The sequence below is a fragment of the Camellia sinensis genome, chromosome 3 (genome assembly GCF_055761805.1).
Source record: "Camellia sinensis isolate YWXY chromosome 3, ASM5576180v1, whole genome shotgun sequence".
NCBI lineage: Eukaryota > Viridiplantae > Streptophyta > Magnoliopsida > Ericales > Theaceae > Camellia > Camellia sinensis.
Genome location: NC_138963.1, coordinates 147,739,753 through 147,760,788, shown reverse-complemented (window position 1 = coordinate 147,760,788; position 21,036 = coordinate 147,739,753). Strand labels below are relative to the sequence as shown.

Genomic DNA, 21,036 nt, shown 5'->3' with positions numbered 1-21,036 from the left:
CAAAAATAAATAAGAATTGTGATTTAAAGTATTAAATGTGAGTGGTTAATTGGATTTTTTATAGGTATGTTTTACTTGATGTATTCGAAAATGTAAACGGTTTGGATTATCGAAATATGCTCCCAAATAAGCCCATTTGGTTATACAATAGTAACTGGGCACAACAGTCACTCCAAATCTCATTTTTTTTTCTCTCCTTACACTTGTTGGACCCAACTGGACAACTACCACTCACCAACATCGTCTCTTGTCTCCGTGTATCTCAAACTCCATCGCTATTGATCACAATCAGAAGTCCTTGTAATTGTCAGAGTTTGATCAACTGAATACTGTCTATCCTCAACAAGCAATTTTGCTCCATTGACGACTGGATGTCTCTCTCTGTCTTTGAGCATCAAATTGTGACTAGCAATTGAAAATCAAAATAATTTGGTTGGAGGTACACAATGGGGTTGAGGTGGTGGTTTAGTGATGGTGGTGCACAAGCACAAGACAAAAAGGAACAAATAGAGATTAAATTTTGGTAATGTTACTTGCTATTTGCTTATGAAGTTTGAACACCCATCTCTTTTAAGACCATTTGCGCAACATTTTTAAAACTGAAAGTCAGCTTAGAATAGAAGCAACCATCCATAGGGAACTACTATTACTTCAAACATTTGGCCCAAAAAAAGCTTCATACATTAACACTTGCGAGTACTTTACATATACATAATTAAATCACAAAAAAATATTAAAAATATTTATGCTAACCCAATGGGACCACTTTAGATGAAATACTGAGGATACCTCTAGTGGTCTCATTGTTTAAACATGTACAATTTAAAATATTTTTACTAGATAGAAAAGGCAATGGGGGCAATCAGCTCGCGACAACTGCTCAGAAGAGCCACTACCCGTTGGAAAGTCGAACAAGAGAAGCCTATACCAACTTAGTAATGTAGGGATCTACAGATGCTCCTTGAAAAAGAACTTGAATCATAGCAGGACTCCGCTCCCACCAAAAAACATAATAGCAAACATTTGGTGGCCAAGATTAGTAGTCAAGAGTCTCGCACCCGAACGTCATCCCAAGAGACTCAATCCCCATATCCTCTGAAAATTGATACTTTTCTGTAATTTAATTATGTATTATGCAAAACTAACTTTTTACACTATTGAAATGAAAGTCCTTCAATTTTTTATTTTTATTTTTATTTTTATTTTTATTTTTATTTTTATTTTACCCATCCTCCTTTAACTCAATCCTCGTTAGAGAACAAATTATTTTAATAACTTTTTGATTTTTTATGAAAAGGTGTGCAAAAAAATAAAGAGAGTAATGTGACAATTTATAGTAATTTTTTGACTTTTTAGTTAAAATGTATAGTTAACAAACAAAGCCTCCGTAGTAAAAAAAACACAACCTTAGGGTAGGTACGTAGTTCATCTTGAATTCATCATCATCTGTGCTCATTGAGATATCTTTCTGCAATGGCAGCATGAGTTGCCGCACCTACTGGTAGAGCATCTTCATCGATCATGAAGTGAGGGGAGTGACCGGAGTGTATTGACCCCAACGTTTCGTTCCTTATCCCAATATAGAAGAAGGCTGCAGGGACAACCTCTGAGTAAAAGGAAAAGTCCTCTGCACCCATCATTGGCGGAACCACCCTGAAATTCTCTCTTCCCACCAAATCCACTGCCACCTTCCTCACATGCTCGTACATCTTCTCATCGTTCACCGTGGGAGGATAAATTGTGTACTCTTTCTCAAAGAAATCAATTGTCGCTGAGCACCTGAAAACACCGGCTTGTTCTACAATTACCTATTTAGTGATGTTTTTCAACAAGGGGTTAGAAAATGGAAAGAACAACACTGCAAGTAAAGATTGTTTTCAGGCACATATGGTGGATAGATAGATATGGTACCTCCTCTATTCTTTTCAGAAGTTGGTAAAAGCTTGTGTTGGAGAAAGCTCGAAAAGTGCCGCCGATGACGACGGTATCCGGTATCGCGTCGAGATTGTCACCTCCATTGAAGGAAGTCACTGATACCACCTGATAGTTAAAAAGATCAAGTGGAACTCAATCAGCAAGATATTGATCATGTATTGAAATTTTTGAGTGAGAATGAGAGTAATCTAGCTGCCTAAAGTTGAATCACCCTAGTAATATGGATAATTAATTGGTACTTAGGCCTTATTTGGTCCAGTTTATGGGCTGCTTATAACTTCTTTTTTTATTATTTTATTAAAAAAATTTATGCCATAATATTTAGTGCCGCTTCTGTTTATAGAAATAATTTACATAAGCTGAAAAAATAATCATTTAAAAGCAAGGAATGAGTGCTTTATGCTTTGCTTTTAATTATTAGATTTTAGCTTGTAAGAAGTTGTACGATTAATTAGACTATTTCACTTAGGGATGTAATTGGTTTGAGATGGTCGGTGTTTAGGTAAAATTTTATACCAAACCGATAATGTCGGTTTTAATATATTGAGAACCGATATAGGCCGAATTTGTCACCAAACCCCACCGATTCAAACGGTTTGACTCGGTTCGGTTTAATCGGTTTAAGTATTTTTAAAATTGAGTCATTTATTAAATTTGTAGTATAATAAATAATTTATATAAAAACATTAGATTAGAAATTTGTACACAATTTCAACCATATCCAATCCAACCATTCACAAAAATACAAACAAAAAAAATTAATATATATTAAGGCTTGACACTGTTACTGAATTAGAATTTAAAAAAAAATTATAATCTAAGATCCAAAATCTGGACATCAAAACAAACCAAAACTTATGTAAAAATTTCGGTCGATTTCAGTAGAAATCGGTGTACAAGATGTCTAAATCGGTACCGAACCGAAAATAAATAAAATTTAATTTTCAAAATTGCATAGGGATTCGTATTAAAAAATCGATCAAATATGACCGGTTCGATCTAGTTCAATGGATTTGGTCGATTTTTTCAAATTTTCTTATATCTCTAGTTTCACTCAATATTTGTTCGCTTTCTCGATCCCATTTACATTCAATCCTCTTTACTAAAAAATACTCAAAAACTGTCACATCGTCATCGCTATGATTTTGATAGTCATGAGAGGGAGCGGGGGAGAATCATCACTTGTTTCTGCATCTTTCTATCTTCCTAATCATGCTGCTTTTTAATTATCTATAGTAGTCAATGTAATCACTCATTTTCGGTTCCATTAACATCCAATCTTCCTATAGTACCAGCACTTGGTGCTTCTTAGTGAAAATAACAGTTAAAAACCGAAGGAATAATTGACATGAAAAATTGAATCACAAGTTCACCTGAGAGTCAAGCGGATTGGCCTCACGAGACACAATCCCTTGTAAGCTGATTACAGAAGCCGAGGCAGCCAAAACAGGGTCAACAGAGCGGTGTGGATTTCCTGCACTGCCCTGTTTCCCCCTGATCACAGCTCTGAAAAAACCACAACCTGCTAGCAAAGGACCAGGCCTCGATCCAATCACAGCAGTTGGGTGCTGATGGGATACATGAACTGCAAATATAGCCTCCACGTTTTCGAGAGCTCCATCGCTTATCATCCGTTTTGCTCCATTCCCTGCTTCTTCTGCTGGCTGGAACAGCAATATCACTGTTCCCTGCAGTACCAATAGTGCGGATTATGTTGGAAAACTAACCAAAGTGGGATCATATAGGAACTTTTTTTTTTTTTTTTTTTTTAAATAAATAAATAAATAAATAAATAAATAAATTATCAAATTTGTGAAGCATAAACTCTTCTTTCCATAGTACAATTAACATTGCAGTTGCAATAAAAATGTTATGGAAGAAATAGTCATGTGTCAAGTTATCAAACTTAACCAAAGTAAGGCAGGAACATTGACATTGACAATAGGTCTTTCCAGGCAGTTACGAACAGTCTACAAAAGTTCTTGATACTAATTCCACCTTACTTCACTCAAACTGCTGTTGGTTGCAGCAGGGACACTAAGCACCAAAAAAAAAAAAAAACCTGAAAATGAAAGGTGTGGGTAAGATTTATTATGCGTGTGAATCTACGGCATATGCTTGTTTGTTTTAAGCACTTTTTCTGGGTACATAACTTCTTTTCCGTACTGGCAATCTGATTCACCTTCCTTCCTTCGTTCATTCTTTTCTATTTTGATTCAATATTAGCATATTAGGAATCCACTCCATTCATGCTTTGAAAGTCACCATCTGGTTTAACATGGTATCTAAAACCCATCCTGTGTTCTTTCACAAAATCAATTTGAAAGAAAGATGTAACAGATTAGCCAAAAATCACGAAGGGTAGTATTCAAAAATTATATTTTTAAATCAAGGATTGATCCACTAGTAGCCCATATGAAAGCTTTAAAAGTCACCATCTAGCTTAACAATGAATCTAGAGCCCATCCCCTACTGTCCATAAAATCAGAATACCCTTATGACATGCAACAATCCTAAAGTACGAAAACAAAAATACAAAAAGCAAAAAATAGGCATAAAGGCATAAAGTTTACAAGGTTTCATGATCCTAACTCTTTTCAGTAATACTACGAATCCAGACTTAACAATCTAGAAATTACCTATAATTATAATCTTGTGATTCAGATTTATTCTACATATGGATCTTATACTACACAAATTTAATCTCTACCACACAACTACCTACTCAAAATAATTTGGGTGGATAAGTCTGGGGCAGTAGACTTTTTCTGTTCACAATCTTAGAAAGCTAGGGCTCAAATCTTGGAGTTTCTTCCCTTCTCACCCTTGAAAACATACGCTAATTTTCACATCTCCTAAAACCTGACTCCTCTATGACAAGGTAGTAACTGGTGTTTGGAGTGCACATGGTGCCATGGGCCACCATGCATGTGATCAGTCAAAATCAAAATACTAAACCAAAGGTATAACACAACCTTAAAGAATTGAAAGATGAAATGAATTTTTTCCCCGATTTTCTTTTTCCCATCACTCTCAGAGCCTTAGCACCCGTTTGAAATTTAGCGTTTTCTATTTTCATTTTAAAAAATAAAAATAAAAACAGCTAATATTCTGATTGTGATAGGTGCTTTCCAACTTTTTACAATTTGTTTCGGAGAACACAAGAAAACAAAGATACAAATGAGGCAATTGTTTAATGGTTGTGATTGTGATTTTAATGCAAATCTTCATCAAAAAGGGAAATGATGTATACAATTCTGAATCAGACGGCACAGAAAGATGACGATGATACAACAGGGGTCATGTTGGCATTATATGTTGTTGGATGACCACACTATAATGTGACCCATTTGCCCAGCAAAGCTTGAATTCAACAAGAAGAGCCCAAATGCTAACCAAAACTAGGCTGAAAGAAAAGCATAGGTAATTGGTAGCTGCATATACAAATATAGGGAGTTAGGAAAAGTCTAGGACCACATAATGCATAAATGTGACATACATGTTCGTATATTCACAATTATAAATGTAAACATTTTTTATATCACATTTGTGTATTATTTAGAACGTTTTGTGTTCTTACCGTAACCCAAAAAGTTATGCAAGCTCCCACACTTTTTCCCAATAATAATTACAAAATGTTTCCAATACGAAAAGGTTTCCATAACAACTTGGACAATATCCCTTACCTTTTTGCCACAAAAAGTGGAATTCTGTTGCAATTATGATTGATTTGTATCAGTAAAATAGTGTAGGATTCTCCATGTTTTCCCCATGCTTTGATAAGTATAATGTTTACCTTTAATATTATAATAAATAAACAAAAACATATAGAATATTTGAATAAAATGATGAAGTTGCATTGTGGGCCATCAATTCAACACAAAGAACCTATACAAGCATAAAAAAGCATACCAAAAATTTATATAAATCAATATGGTTGCGTTGCGACCCATCATTTTAAAACAAAAGATCTGAAAAGATGTCTATTAATTATAAAAATATCACTGTCATATTATTTTAGTGAAATAATCCGTTTGAAATTTTTTTGTAAAAATAGCTTTTTCCCATATAAAATAAATGTAAACTCTACTCACCCCAAAAATTTATTCCCCAAAATGAAAAAAAATAAAGTGATTGAGATTTTAATTAATATATTATGAGAATAAATCTGTGTCATATATTAATGTATTGGGTAATACTTTAGATATGTAAGAATCACTGTAAAATGAACACTACAGGTTCAGCGTCAACATATATGTGAAGAGTTTTCTGAAAAAATCAAATATGTTAAGTTGTGCAACTTTTCTTTTCCCAAAATAATCTTTACGAAAACTGATAATCCAGCCAAGATGAACAACCGAAAGGCAATAATGTATATAATATTCTATTAATTTAAAATCATTGAATATTTCCTCATCTCAGAAAACTCTTTATCTTGAATTATCAGTTTCTCCCCCTCATAAATCAGAACATGGGTAATTTAAGGGTAGGGAAAGATTATCATGCACACTTATCAAAGGACGTGCACCATATACATCTTATAATTAAATAAAAAAATAATATAATTTCATACTTTTTGAGTTGTAACTAAAAAGCAAAAAAAAAAAAAAAATTACCAAACACTATATTAGGCATAGCATAACCAAAGATTTTAAAATAATGTTATAATTAAAAAAGAAAATTGATCATAATAAAAAAAAATGATATAACTAAAAATGCGACGTGTATGATAGAACATGATGCACTGTCCTTTTATTAGTATATTCAGGGGCGGGGCTATGTGTAATTCAGTGGTGTCAATTTACACCACTGAACTTTCAAATTTTGTTTAAATATATATGAAATTTTGTTTAATAGTTTTGAATTTTAACAAAATGAACCCAGTAAATCTAGATAAATATCACATATATTTGGAGCTATTCATTGTTTAGTAGTGTCAATTTTAACTTAGTGTTCGTTCATTCATTCATTTGCTCCATCAACGCTTCATTCTCTAACAACCATTGTTGCATTCCTTCATTTGTTCTCTCTCCCCCTCCCTCTTCCTCTCCCTCTAAATGACCCCACTGAGGAGAATTCCTGATTACGACATTGAATATATTCATAAGCAAACAAAAACACAAAACATATATATAGATGCAACAAAATGGGCTTTAACTTCCAAAGCTCGATACTATCACAATTTATTATCTTCAATGACATATAGCTAATCACATAAAAAAGTTAGTGAGTAGGTAACATAAGAGACAAAAGTAACAAGAGGTAGTAGTAATTCCCCAAAAAACAAAAAACAGTTAAAAAAATAAAAAATTGGATCAAAAGAAAAGCATTTGCAGATGAGTTGGTGGGAAATTAAAACCTTCAAATGATGTTCACGAGTTTTCAAAATTTTGGCAGCCCCAATGAGCATGGCCACGTGGGCGTCGTGGCCACAAGCGTGCATTTTTCCGGCGACTTGGCTTTTGTGCTCCCATTCGACCGCTTCCTGCAACAACAAATCCATAACCAATTTTCACTCACAAAAAGTAAAGCTAAAACATTAAAATCAACAATATGGGTAGATTTTAAATTTTTAGACAGTTTAATAGAAGAAATATATGTTATATTTTAAAAAGTATTTAGCAAATAGATATTAGAATTTAACTTTAATATTTGAATAGGAATTTAAAAACAGAATAAAAAAAAATGTATAAAATGTGCATTTCATTTCATTTTATTTTTTTTTTCAAATCACTATTCAAATTCATAATTTAAATAGAGAAAATAACAAATCAATAATCTTTTTTAAAAATAATTATAGATTTATGATAAATTTCAATGATTAAAACCAAATACTTTTTCATAAATCTATAATTTTTGTGAAAAACTATCACAGTCTTGCGACTTCCCCATTTAAATATAGGGCTATTTTGGCAACATAGTTAAAAGTTAGCTTTTCACTTTTAATCTCTTTTAAGTCATATCACCTTTCACATTTTTTTTATCAAAGTCAACAAAATCAAAAATTAATTTTTAATCAACTTCTCAAAATACCTTATAATCTTTTGAAAATAATAAAAGTGTGACAAAGTATCAAGTTCTATCGTGTGCTACTAGAAAGCTATGCACTGTGTATAAAAATCTATATCATATTATTGGAAGTGTGCACGTTAGTGTAGATATGTCATTTTTATTTTTATTTTTAAAAATACCATAGGAACAATAGCGATGCCATAGATTCAACTTTTTCTTTAAAAGTAAAAAATAAAAAATATGTCAAACTGTTTAGAAATTGTTTGATATGGGCTCCTTTAATTTATCTTCTTTTTTTATTTATTTTATTTATTTTTTATCTTTTTATTTTATTTAAATTACATCATCTATCTATTATATTATAAATTTTTTCATATAAAATTAACAAATATATTTATTTAAATCATTTCAAATAACTTTATAATTTCATACCCATTTCAATTACAGACGCTAGGGTATTTGTTGTTCTAGAAAAATATAATATTGAAGAAGAAAAAAAATGAATGTTAGAAAAATGTTGAGCAAAACCATCTTGAAGTTGTAGTAAGACGTGGTGTTTTGGAAACAAAGTAAAAAATTGATTTTTTAAATTTTTTTAATGTAAAAAAATAAAGAAAAAATGTGACTTAAAAAAAGTCACAAATCAAAAAAATTAATATTTTATAAGCTTGCCAAAAAGAAAGTTTAGGATCGACTGACCGGTGGACTCGTAATGCTTTTTGTATGGTTTTTGAGAATTTTTTTTTGTGATCCGGAAAAAGATTAAAGAAAACAAAATTTAAATAAACAAGTTAGACAGTTACAAAAGAACAACTAAACAATGAGACAAGTTTGGCAAATAAACTATGCACTTTATATAATATAATAATATAATAATTATTATATACACTTACAGATATGTATGCAATCAATTAAGTGAGGTCAGGACCTGGATTGGGAGGGCGTCCATGTCGGCTCTGAGAGCGACGAAAGGCGGTTCGCCGGTGCCGATGGTGGCTCGGATTCCGGTTCCGGCCATCGGAAACCGGTAAGCAACCTCCATTCCATCCAGTTCTTGGCGGATTAGACGACTCGTCTCGAATTCCTCGAAAGCGAGTTCCGGATTCGCGTGGATTATCCGCCTGAGATCCTTCATCCACCGGACATTCTCGGGCCGCCTCGCGAGATTCAGTACCTCTTCCGAGCAAGCCTCGCTCCAAACCGTGCAGTCCAACTCCGGAGTCTCAAGACTCAGCATCTCCGCCGTTCGCCGCCGTGGACTGGTTTGGTTCTTGCGGTTGTTCTCCTCCTCCGCCGCCGCCCACTTGGAGAGGCAACTTCGTTCCAAATATGAGAAGTCATTGCCGGAGGAGGAATCTGGTTTGGCTCCGATTACTGAGATGGTACAAGTGATTAGAATAAGTGTTGAAACGATTGAGATTGAAGAGAGGAGAGATAAAATGCGAGGATTCATTTTTATTTTTAGAGAGAGAGAGAGGTGACGGAAGTGTGAGGAGGAGAGGAAAAATTATTGATCAGGTCGTGAGATATTATATGGTCATATTCTAAGTTCATTAAAAAAAAAACTTCATATTTTTTTTTTATGGTATTAATCAGTCAATATAAGATTATAAATTTTATTCTCTATCAAATATAATGAATGTGAAGCATTGTATAATTGTCTCTGAATTAATAATGGCTTTGAGTACGAAATTTTTTATTTTTTTTAATAAAATGACACTAAAAAAATAAAATAAAATATTATATTAAATTTTTAAATATTTTTTTATTATAAATATACATTTATTTATAAAAAAAATTAATTTTCTTTTTAAATATAATTATTTTAATTAAATTAAAATAATAAAAAATTAAATAATTTATTAAAAAGTCAACATTCAAACGAGATCAATTCTTTTCGGAGAGAGAGGAGAACGGAAGAGAAGTGAGAGAGAGAGAGAGAGAGAGAGAGAGAGAGAGAGAGGGAATGGAATATGAACACGTGGGGGATAACATAAGGGGAGACCCATAACGAGCACGTGGGGGAATTTGTTTGCCATATCATATACGGAGAAGAGAGAGAAGGTTTTGGGCTTAAATTAAGCGTCGAATCGCAGCAGGTGGGGACCACCACTCATACGGTGGTATAGCAGTCTTCGGATTAGACTATAGACACTGACCTCCATCTAGCCTTACGATTTTTATTTTTGTTTTTATTTTTTTTGGGGTAAAACATTTAAATAGTACACTGATAAAATATAGATTGTTTTCGTAATTTTTTTTAGTTTGAAATTAGATTAAATTAAATTATAATGAATTGTTAGATTCTAAGGGTGTAAATCTAATCTGATCTAACTTAATTCAACTCGGCCCATGTCAGACCTCTTGGGCTCTTGTCAAAATTTAAATCGGGCCGGGTCGATCCATGGGTAAAAAATTAAGCCTAGACTTAGGGGTATTCAAGCCTTGGGTGGGCCGGTCCGGTGGGCCGGGCTTGGCCTCTGGCTTAGGCGGGCCTGATCATTGTTTTTGATTTTTTTAAAATTTTTTTTATCAAAATTTTATTATTTTTCACTAAAAAGACACTAGGTTTCGGACGGACTGGGCCTTAAGTGGGTTTTAAGTGGGCCGATAGGTTGGGCCACGGGCGGGGCTGAGTTTCAAAATGATGGCCTAAGTCTCGGCCTAGGTGGCTTAGACTGGGCTCGGGCCCAAACGAGTCTCAAAATGTCGGGCCTACCGGGCCACGAGCGGACTTCGGACCGCCCACGGGCCTTGGGCCATTTTCCACTCATATTGGATTCTATAAGTTTATTACGGAATTCATATCAATGATTTAAACGATTCAATGTGTACAACTTGTATGGTAATTTATTCTTGTAAAAAAATTACATTGATCACATATAGATATCTACTTGATTTGATCAAATTTATATCAATAATAAGTATGATTTTAGAAATAAATTGATGACACAAATATAATTTGATCAAGTACATTAATATCCGATCAACATGAATTTTTTATAAGAATGAATTATTTAACGAACCCTATAACGATATGGATTATCGAGACAGATCCAAAATAAGTCGAACTGGACCGTCCAATCGAAATCCCAACTAGAGACATTCCAAACCCTTTCAAAAATTGCATCCTCTAAGTTTTTAATTGCATAACAAATTACCTTTTTATTAATAAATTATCAGGTTAATTAATAGTTTTTATTAATGTATGAAATATATTTTAATTAACAATTCATGTAATTTTATTATGTACAAGAAAATAGTTACAAATTCTATTTCTTCTGTTAATTATGTTCAATAAAGAATTATTACAATGTGGTATTTCTAATTTCAAAGGTATAAGGGATAATTCATATTTTAAGTAAATTTTAAGGGATATATTTGTATTTTACCTTTTTTTCCCCTTGTAGTTCTCATTATTTTATGAGTAAATTATAATTTGAATGATTTTTAGAAAATTGAATTTTTTATTTTTTGTAAATATTTTAAATAAGTTATTTATTTATTATTTATTTTCACTTTTTAAACGCATCTAATCTAAATACACTTAAAAATTATAATATTTATGAAAAAATATTTAAAAAATCACTAAATATAATATATATAATTTCAATATATTCTCGTATTGTGTATTGAAATGTTAAAATAGTTTACTTTTTAAATACATTTAAAAAGTAAAAAAAAAAAATCTTAAAATATTAAAAACAATTCACTAAAAATAAAAATACATGAAAAGTAAAAAAATATTTTTTAGAAAATCAACCTAAACCAAACAGGACGAATAATAATTTTTCTTTTTAATATTTGTTAAAATACAATAAACTTTTAAAATTTAGTATAATTACATTGAGTTGTTTTAATATTTTAATTTATCTAATATTTAAATTTTTTATTAGAAATTTGTTAGTCATATAGATAACAAAATAATTTGTCATATCTTCTATTTTTATGTCTTTACACCATGTGTATTAGTTTGAATCCCTTAAACTTTATTAAAATGGAAGTTAGTGTAATCATATAAACTGATAACTTTGTTAAATATTATAGAGTTTATTATATTTTCTTCAAACTTTAAAAAATGTTAGCGTAATTTATTCTTATTCTATTAACGTCCTGATGTGTAAAGAAAATACAAATTAGAAAAGGGTGATTCTATATACACACCACAAATCCTCTCACTATACACAATTTTTAAAATTGTTCTTATTACATCTTTATCCCTTTAGTTAATTATATTTTTAATCTTTACACTAATGTCTCAATCCTCTCTCCACCACACCACACCAACTCCATCAGTCCTAACCCCTAAACTTAACCTAAGCCGCCACCATTCGCCGCTCGTAGCCCATCATCATCGCCATTCGGCGAATCTTGCCAATAGCCTCACCTCCATTCGTGACCAACCCGATTGCCTAACCCTGCCATCTCAATCCAGAACTCCATCTTAACCTAAACATCTTTCATTGCAGAGAGATAGAAAGAAGCCTAGGGTTTGCGAGTTATAGCAGCAGCCGTGGCGTTCGAACTCTATAGCAAGGCCACCGTGGATAACGGCGTAGCTTTCGTATTAGCCTAGGAAATCTATCATTACCTTCGATAGCTGTGTGGTTTTTTTATCCCATTTCTGACAACTTTAGAGGATTATGATTGGTGGTGAGGTGGAAGTGCAGGGGCAAGACGAAAGTGGATGGAGAAGTGACTGGAGAGAAGCAATGCTAGCTATGATAGTCATGGGCCAGCGAGAGGGTGTGTTATGACCCAAACGCGCTTCTATAGGTTTAGCATTATGACCAGCCAATAATCCTGAGATTACCTACGACCTTAATAAACAAAATCAATCTCACTATAATTTACGGGGCTTAGCGAAAGCAATATGAAACATAAAGATGAACCATTGAGCTGTGAATACATGAAAAACCTCATATAATAGCTGTGTAACCACTCTTACATATGTTCATTTATATAACATGGTAAATCTTTAGCACTTAGTATATAAGTCAAACTCCATAGTTTTAAGTTCAAAATAACTCCAAAATAACAAAACAAAAAGGTACAAAACAAAAAGTATATCACAATAGGGTTTTGACTTGCTTGGCTCCACTCAAACCCAAGCTTACTCCAACTAGGGAGCTTTTAAAACGGCTGACACAGGGGTAGACTCTGAGGCTTCTCTATCATTCATGCTCAGTTTGCTTACTTACATATACATATAAATAGTGAGCTAAGACCCAGTGAGTAATAACAGAATAAATGAGGTAAATGAATGAAGTTCGATAATGTTTCAATATAATTCTCATTTCAGTTCAATTCACAATGATCCAATAATAGCACAATGGCAATAGTCATTTCAATTGATACATTAAATAGAGTAACAATATTTCAATATCAATGGGACCACAAAGGTCGATCAATGGGACCACAACGGTTAATCAATGTTCTATATTCAATGTGACCACGAAGGTCTAACATCAGAGATCTCTATGTTTCAATTATCTAATGGGCCACGGTATTGTTTCCCCCGCGTGAGGGCCAATGGGCCATGGTATTGTTTTCCCCAGGTAGGGCCTTACTATTGGATGCCACGAACACAATTCAAAGAAGAACTTCATTCATTAAAAGAAAACAACACTCCAATAAAACCAATCATATAACAATTTTGAAAGTAAATATAGTTTGAACATATTTTTATAAAGTTACTACTCACAGTGGGTTAAATTGACACTAGGCCTCGGACGTTCACCTATACAAAATACATAGCAAAAACATATTGAGGTTCCAAATCCATTTCACGTTTAGTTCTCAATTCAATTCACTTCTTGGATGTTTCTACATCAATTCCTTATTATTGATGTCTTAATCAATGCCTAAGAATGCTCTAATAAGTATGAGGATGCAATGATGTACTTATGAAAGCTTTTTGAAAGTTGCTGAAAATAGGGTGTTCGCTTGAGAGCGCACTTTGTCGCTCAAGCAGCCCATCAATATGCAAAGGGTTCGCTCGAGCGCACACTTTGTCACTTGAGCTGTCTGCAAAAGTACTGGATGCTTGATTTTTATGCTCAACGGTTGCTCGATAGTCGCTCAAGCCAAGTATTGAGTAAAAGTGTGTTCGCTCGAGCGTATATTTGGTCGCTCGAGCCATTGTTTAATTGTTTGCAAAATTATTAGGAGCTTGAAATGTACGTTCGAGCGACACTTCCATCGCTTGAGCGAACTGCTCAAATTATGGAATTTTCAAAATTGTGTTTGAAGTTCAAACTTGCAATTTCATGGTTCAAACTTTGCATGGTTGGTACAAAAACATAGTAAATCATTTTCGAACATGAAAACATAGTCAATTTGAAACCAATTGCTCAAAATCATGCTCCAAATTCCAAATTCAAACTTAAATCATGAAGTTGAAACCATGGATGACAAGAATTGCACTCTTTTCGTTTCAAAACTCCCATGTATGAGATGAGAAGTGTTAGAACTATGAAAAATCTTCAAAAATGTCAAATATAGCTTCAGGCATGTGGAAAATTTCATGGAATTCAAACTCAAGTTGGTGATTCATGCATGCATGTATACAATCATGCTCAATTCTTCTATGACTAAAGATGATCCTAGCACATTCTTTCTAAATTCATGCAAATAGTCTTATAGCTTGGTGAATTCACTTCCTATATAGATTATCTACATGAATTAAGTGTGATTTTCATACCTAGAGTTGCAGTCAAGTGCAATCCTAGCTCAATTCTTTAAGTCTTCTTCAAATTCTCTACAAATCTTCACACACACACACTCTCTCTCTCTCTAGTTGAGTTCTCCATCTCTTTCTCTCTAAAATCTTAGCTCATTTGGTGTAAAAATGAATTCATAAACTTGATTAAGGCCTTATATATGAGTTGATTAGGTTAGACTAATCAATTCTAATTATTTTGATACGAATCAATTTTTAATTAAAGTTGCCGTATGATTCGAAATATTCTAATTACCCTATTGGGTTAATCAATTTTGGTTTCTGAAGCCGTTAAGGCTCTCAATTTTTGTCTATAAGTTGACAATTCTAACATGTATTTCATAAACAAACAGATATTCCCACTTCAGCGAATAATTAAGCAATTAAACTCATACAAATAATATATAAAAATAATGTACATGTTGGGGTCGTCATAGGGTGTGAGCTGCATTGGTGCCTGGAAATAAAAGGGCTGAGATGGTGATTTCTGGTGATGCTAGGGTTTGAAGAGGAAGAAGAGAAGAAGGAAAAGAAAAAGAAGAGGATATAGGGTGGAGATGGATGGATAACGGCGATGGCGATTTTTGGTGATGACGACTGTTGATGGCGTGACAATGGCGGCGATGGTGATGGTGGTGGTGAATCAAGGTTAGGGTTAGGGTTAGGGCTTAGATTTGAGGTTGGAGAAGATGTAGGTATTTTGATATTATTGAAAAATATATGGTGTGTATAAAGAGAAAATGAAAGAATTTAAATTGAATTTGGTGTGAGCTAAGAGAATGATGCATACGGAAAGGATAAGTGGTGTGCCAATAAAAATTACCCATTAGAAAAGTTACACATACCACTCCTCCATTAACATAAACGATATTAATAAAAATAGAAAATTACATTTTAACCCCTAAACATTTTGCATTTTAAATATAAATCAATTTCAATTGGCAAAATCTTCCTCTTTTCTAATTGATTAATTTACTTAATTATCCTTCATTGTCTCCGTTAATTTCTTTCTCCAATTTGATTTCATCAAACCATCGTACTCACCACAGCCCAACCTTTCTTCTCATTGACAAGTGACAATCAAATATCTTTCTTTTTTATTTTGTTTTTACCCTATTTTCATTGATCTAAATTTTATGTGAGAATGACGTCATTTTATCAAACTATAGAGGTGAGCTGTAATAAGTTCAAACCACAGTGTAATTTATCTTTAATTATTTTCTTATTTTTATGATTTTATTTGGGCCAATACAGTATATATATATATATATATATATATTTGGGTATATCCGAAATAAACAAAGCAAAAAGGGGGCTAATAAGGGGCAGCCTAATCCTCATTGGGTTTAAGGAAAAATCTCAATTGCGTGCCTTTTTTATATTACAATTTTGTAATGTAAAATTTGGGACTATTCTATTAAAAGTGTTTTATTTTATTTTATTTTTAATTTGGGACTATTTTATAACCCTCAATGGGATTTTGGAAAATGTGTGTGTGTTTGTGTGTTTTATTTTATTTTATTTTCAAAGAGGGTCTTTGAGAAGAATATTTTATTTTTGATGGGCCTTTAGATAAAGAGTGTTCTTTTGAGTATTTGCTAGTAAGGCTCTTTGGGCAAAGTCTTTTTTATTTTTTATTTTTTTATTTTTTTTCCAGATTTTACTTTATTAGGTGTCTTTAAAATAAATTAAGTTACTTAAGTGTAACTCATATTCAATTAATTAAATGTTTGTTGTATGTGGATTCATTATATAAATAAGTCCTACTTAAATATATTTTAAATTTATTAAATTTTCATGCCAAACTTGTACTATTACTTGGCTCAATATAAGTTAATACACATTATAAAAACAAAATTAATTGAGTTTTTAAGATCAATTTTAAAAAGTAAACAAATTAAATTTAAATATATTTTAAAACTTAAATTTTAAATTACTGCAGCACAAAAATGCAATATATGTATATATATATATATATATATATATATATGGGTAATTGCATTCAACAGACAGAAAAATGGGAATTTTTATTTTTTATTTTTTATAAAGAGGTTCAACTCCAGGGCCGTGTTTGGTTTGTTTTTGAGATTTTTTTTAATTTTTTTTTTTAAAAATAGAAACTAATTTGATAAAAATAATTATTAAAAAAATATTTTTTAATTTTTAAAAATCATTTTTAACCTCTCAAAATATAAAATTATGTAACAATGATAAATATTTTTTTTATTTTTATTTTTTATTAAATTATTTTTTTCTTTAAAAAAATTCTAAAATAATTTTTTGAAAATCAAACCATGGCTCAGATGCCATTGGGCATGAGGATGGCAATTTGATATTTACTTCTTAGTGGTGTCAATTTCTTTTAGAGGTTGACAAGTCAAGTCGGCAAAAAACCCTTTTTTATTACGATTTTTTTATAAAAAAAGAAAATAATAAAATGGATATAAATGAGTTAGTTGGAAGAAGGAAGTTAAATTTGGGACTAAATGACATATATTTTTGAGATTTTTTAAAATATAAATTATTTTATGTGATTTTAAAAATTATATCTCGTCTCTTTAAATTTATAATGGCATAACAAATGATTCTTTTTATTAATAAATTATTAAATTAATTAACAATTTTTAATGGTGTCAAAAATATATTTCAATTAATAATTTTAATAATTTTTGTTATATATGAGAGTAGTTAGGATTTATTTATTTATCATTTTTATTAAATAAAAATTTCTAACAAAAGGACATTTGTAATTTTCAAGTAATTTTTATTTTAGGCAAATCTCAAAAGGTGTATTTATAATTTATCCTTAAATTTATTGGTCCAATAATGTAACGGTTCCGATTTAGACTTGACCCATTTCATACTCTTGAATCCGGGATTCCATGTCTTTAGTTGTTGTTCATGTCTTTTTACATATTGTTGGTAATTGGGTTGAGTGTTGGTTGTGTTTGAAACATGTTGAGAGTTAGTTTTTCAATAAAGTTGTTATCCAATTTTCTTCTTGTTCGCTCGAGAGGTGTTTTGGTCGCTTGAGCGGTCTTTGAGATCTCTCGGTATTTTATAGGTCTGCAAAATTTCTAGGAGTAGGGTGATCTTCACTTGAGCGATATTTCTTGCGCTTAAGCAGTCTTCTGCAGTTTGCAAAACTTCTGGGAGGGGTCATTGTGTGCTTGAGTGGTGTCACTTATTGTGTTTGACGCTCAAGCGATGTTTTGATCACTCGAGCGGTCTGTGTGTATATTAGATCAGGAAAAGAGAAATTTTAATCACTTTTTCATTTCTCTCTATCTCTAAAACACCTCTAACCCTAATTTCTTCACTTTCACTCTCTCTAGTTCTCACCTTAAAACCTAAAATACACCATCACCCATTGATTTCTCTACCATAGCTCTTTGGAGAAAAATGTGGAGCTCGTCAAAAACTTCATTCTAATTTGAGAGGATCTTGTTTTCGGCTCTGTCAAAGTTTTACCCTTGCTTTTTTCCTCTTCTACTCTTGAGGTAGGAATTTCTTCAACCTTTGGTATGATTTTTAGCCTAGTTATTTTTTCTTTAAAAGGGTTTAGTGATTTGAAGATTTTGGGTTAAACCTGGGGTTTTATTTTGAAATGTAAAAAAGGGATTTTCAAATGAGTTCTTGAGAAAGGTTGTGGGGATGTGTTTATGGTTGAGATGTGTTGAAATGTTAGAAATCCTTGCTTTAAAAGTGTTTTCTTGAAGAAGAGGGTATGCAATTTGAAAATTATGAATGTTTGATTTATGAAAGAAAAATGAATGATGGGTTTTTGAAAGGATGAAATGAATGTGTATGTTGATAACGAGAATGTAGATGGATATATGTATCACTCCCATTTTGAAAATGATGAGATTATATCTATTGTTGGAAAATTACATGTTGAGTAGAAATATCTGTTTTGGGTTATTGGTGGAGGATAGCTTTGATTGTTATAGAAATTGCATGAGGATTGGGTGAATTGAAACTATTTACTCTTATATCTTGCATTGCCTCATACTTGAGCATTGAAAATATATTGTTTTGAGAAAAAGGAGTGAATACCTCGGTGAATCTGGTTAGGGAGTGTGATTGTGATTATTATGTTGGCCTGTGTGTCCTTGATGAAAGTCCAGAAACCCGCGTAGTTGGGTGCTGATCTTTTCAGTTAGTATTGGTAAAATAGCTTTGGTAGTGCTTGTATGGCCTACTGGTAGACATGTATCTAGAGATTTTCAATGTTTTGTATCCATTGCCTTGTTTTCTAATATAAAAAGATATTTCTTTTCATGAATTGATATATAATCTTAGCATTGCATTGTTTTGAGATAGAAAATATAAAACACTTGACAAATGGCATGCCTATGCATTCATTTTATGACTTCGTTAAGTTTTATATATTGTGTTAAAGTATCTCTATTGGGCTTTAGCTCACCTTATGTGGAAAATTTTTTTTAGGTGCTGATGATATGTCTTTACCAAGGACATAGCTTGGAAAGACTTGGAGCCAAGAACTCATTTTATTTCTTTTGATGTAATTATTTTTGTTCAAGTCATGGGCTTTAACCGTATTGAGTTGAACTCACTTTTGTTGTACCCAAGCATTAACTTGGAAAGATGTAGCTATTAGGGCATAAACTTACCTGTATCTCCTTATGTTTCAATTCATTTACACATGTCATATGCTATAGATTCAGAATCTAGGATTTATGAATGTATACACGCATATGTTATCTTTTGTACTATTAAGGAGTATCAATGAATGTAAAATATATCACATGTTTTAAATTCTACGAAATATTATGTTGTGGGTTGTTGCTATTATTTTGAGGCATTACAAATAATATTACTATAGCCAAAACTGGTATTCAATTTTGTAATTTGTCCTTAAATTATTTATCACAAAGTTAGTGTTGGTATCAGTGTTGCCTCTCTCTCTTTCTAATCTTTCAGATTTGATATTTGGCTTCCGCCCGAACTTTCACCCTTGCGCTCAAAACTTTTAAGATCTAGTTACAGATCTTCTCACAATCCAAAAATTGACATTGCTTAATGTGTTCGTTTCATGCTAGGTGACTGTAAATCAAAGTATTATAACGCAGCGGGAAAAACATTTAGATCATACCTTTAGGTGATAGAACCTCGCGGGTAAATCACATGCTTCCAGAATCTGAACAACGAACCCAGCAGTTGAGTGATACTACAAAATGAGTATCACCCACACAAGTCACAGTGCAAAATGGCTTGATCGTTGTTTAATGGGAGAGAGTCAGAGAGAGAGTCTGGAAAAAATGTTATGGGTAAAAATCACATAACGTATTTGATATACGTATCTGATATATCAATATATTATCTAAAATATATAATCAGATATATAACCACCAATATCTATCTATCCATCTGTAGACGCGCCCCCGAGGGCCTCATGCCTACAGTTCGGACTCAAATTGTCACGGTTCTGAATCTAGCCTCGCAAAGTGCAATGCAAGACCGATAAATCACCAAAAAGTCCAAATCCGGCAAATCGTTTTGAAAAACTGATTTTTGTAAAGAAGTGCCAAACATGGTCTGCTTTGCCAGATACAGAGTCGCCACCTAAATATTTTATTTTTGGAAAAATTTAGGAAACCCTGACTCGTTGCCTAAGGCCACGTGTCCGTTATCACCAAAGTTGCCTCGGCTCGGGAACTTGGGTACGATTGGGGAAGGTTAGCTATGAGCACCCCCGCTCGCCCGATCAAAGATCGGCCACTACTAAACATGATATCTCGTTTTTGAAAACACATGTGTTCTTATTCCGGTTAATTAGCTAGAATTACTATGTGATGCGCACAATACACAAGTATAGACTAGATTGCCTAATTTGGAACAAAGCATCGCATATTTGTTTGTTTGGAAAATGGTTTGAAGTTTGCTACTCGTAAGTAGGCTAAAATGTGGATTTCAATGAATTGTTCCAATTCAAGTAGTCCAACCTTCACCCACAAGCATTCAGGCAATTATATCACATAAGCAGTTAGTCTCATGGCAAGCATGCTTTCATGGCAACATTCACACACATGCAGTATGCTAAAGCGTAAACACTCACAGTGTACTCCGATCCAAAACAGAGAACCAGTTAGTAATCAATGCATGATCCTAGTTCATGTTAATATGGCTAATGCAACACATGCAAAATGCAACTAGAAATAGGCTCGGCTATTTTAAGATGACATATGAGCTGCGACAATTGATACATGTATTCAACTTGGAATTGAAATACAATGCAGTTAGTATGATGCGCCGAGCCCGGTGCATGCAAGATAGATGAATGTATGCAAACATGCAAAGCATAAGGATGCTAATTGAAACATGACCTAAAACTAACCAACAAAAGC

General features: G+C 32.5%; 1 protein-coding gene across 2 annotated transcripts; it reads right to left on the bottom strand.

The window, feature by feature from the left end:
- Window positions 1-658: 658 nt before the first annotated feature.
- On the bottom strand, window positions 659-9,994 carry ILL6 (IAA-amino acid hydrolase ILR1-like 6). Of its 2 annotated transcripts, XM_028226931.2 has the most exons (6): window positions 8,876-9,994; window positions 7,295-7,420; window positions 3,309-3,623; window positions 1,912-2,040; window positions 1,407-1,808; window positions 659-1,095 (listed from the first exon to the last, which is right to left on the bottom strand). In XM_028226931.2, exons 1-5 carry the CDS (start codon window positions 9,398-9,400, stop codon window positions 1,443-1,445), a joined length of 1,461 nt encoding a protein of 486 aa, XP_028082732.1. In that variant the 5' UTR covers window positions 9,401-9,994; the 3' UTR covers window positions 659-1,095; window positions 1,407-1,442. The 2 variants fall into 2 exon arrangements, with proteins under 2 accessions (XP_028082732.1, XP_028082731.1); XM_028226930.2 differs by lacking the exon at window positions 659-1,095 and having other exon boundaries at window positions 1,325-1,808.
- Window positions 9,995-21,036: the final 11,042 nt, after the last annotated feature.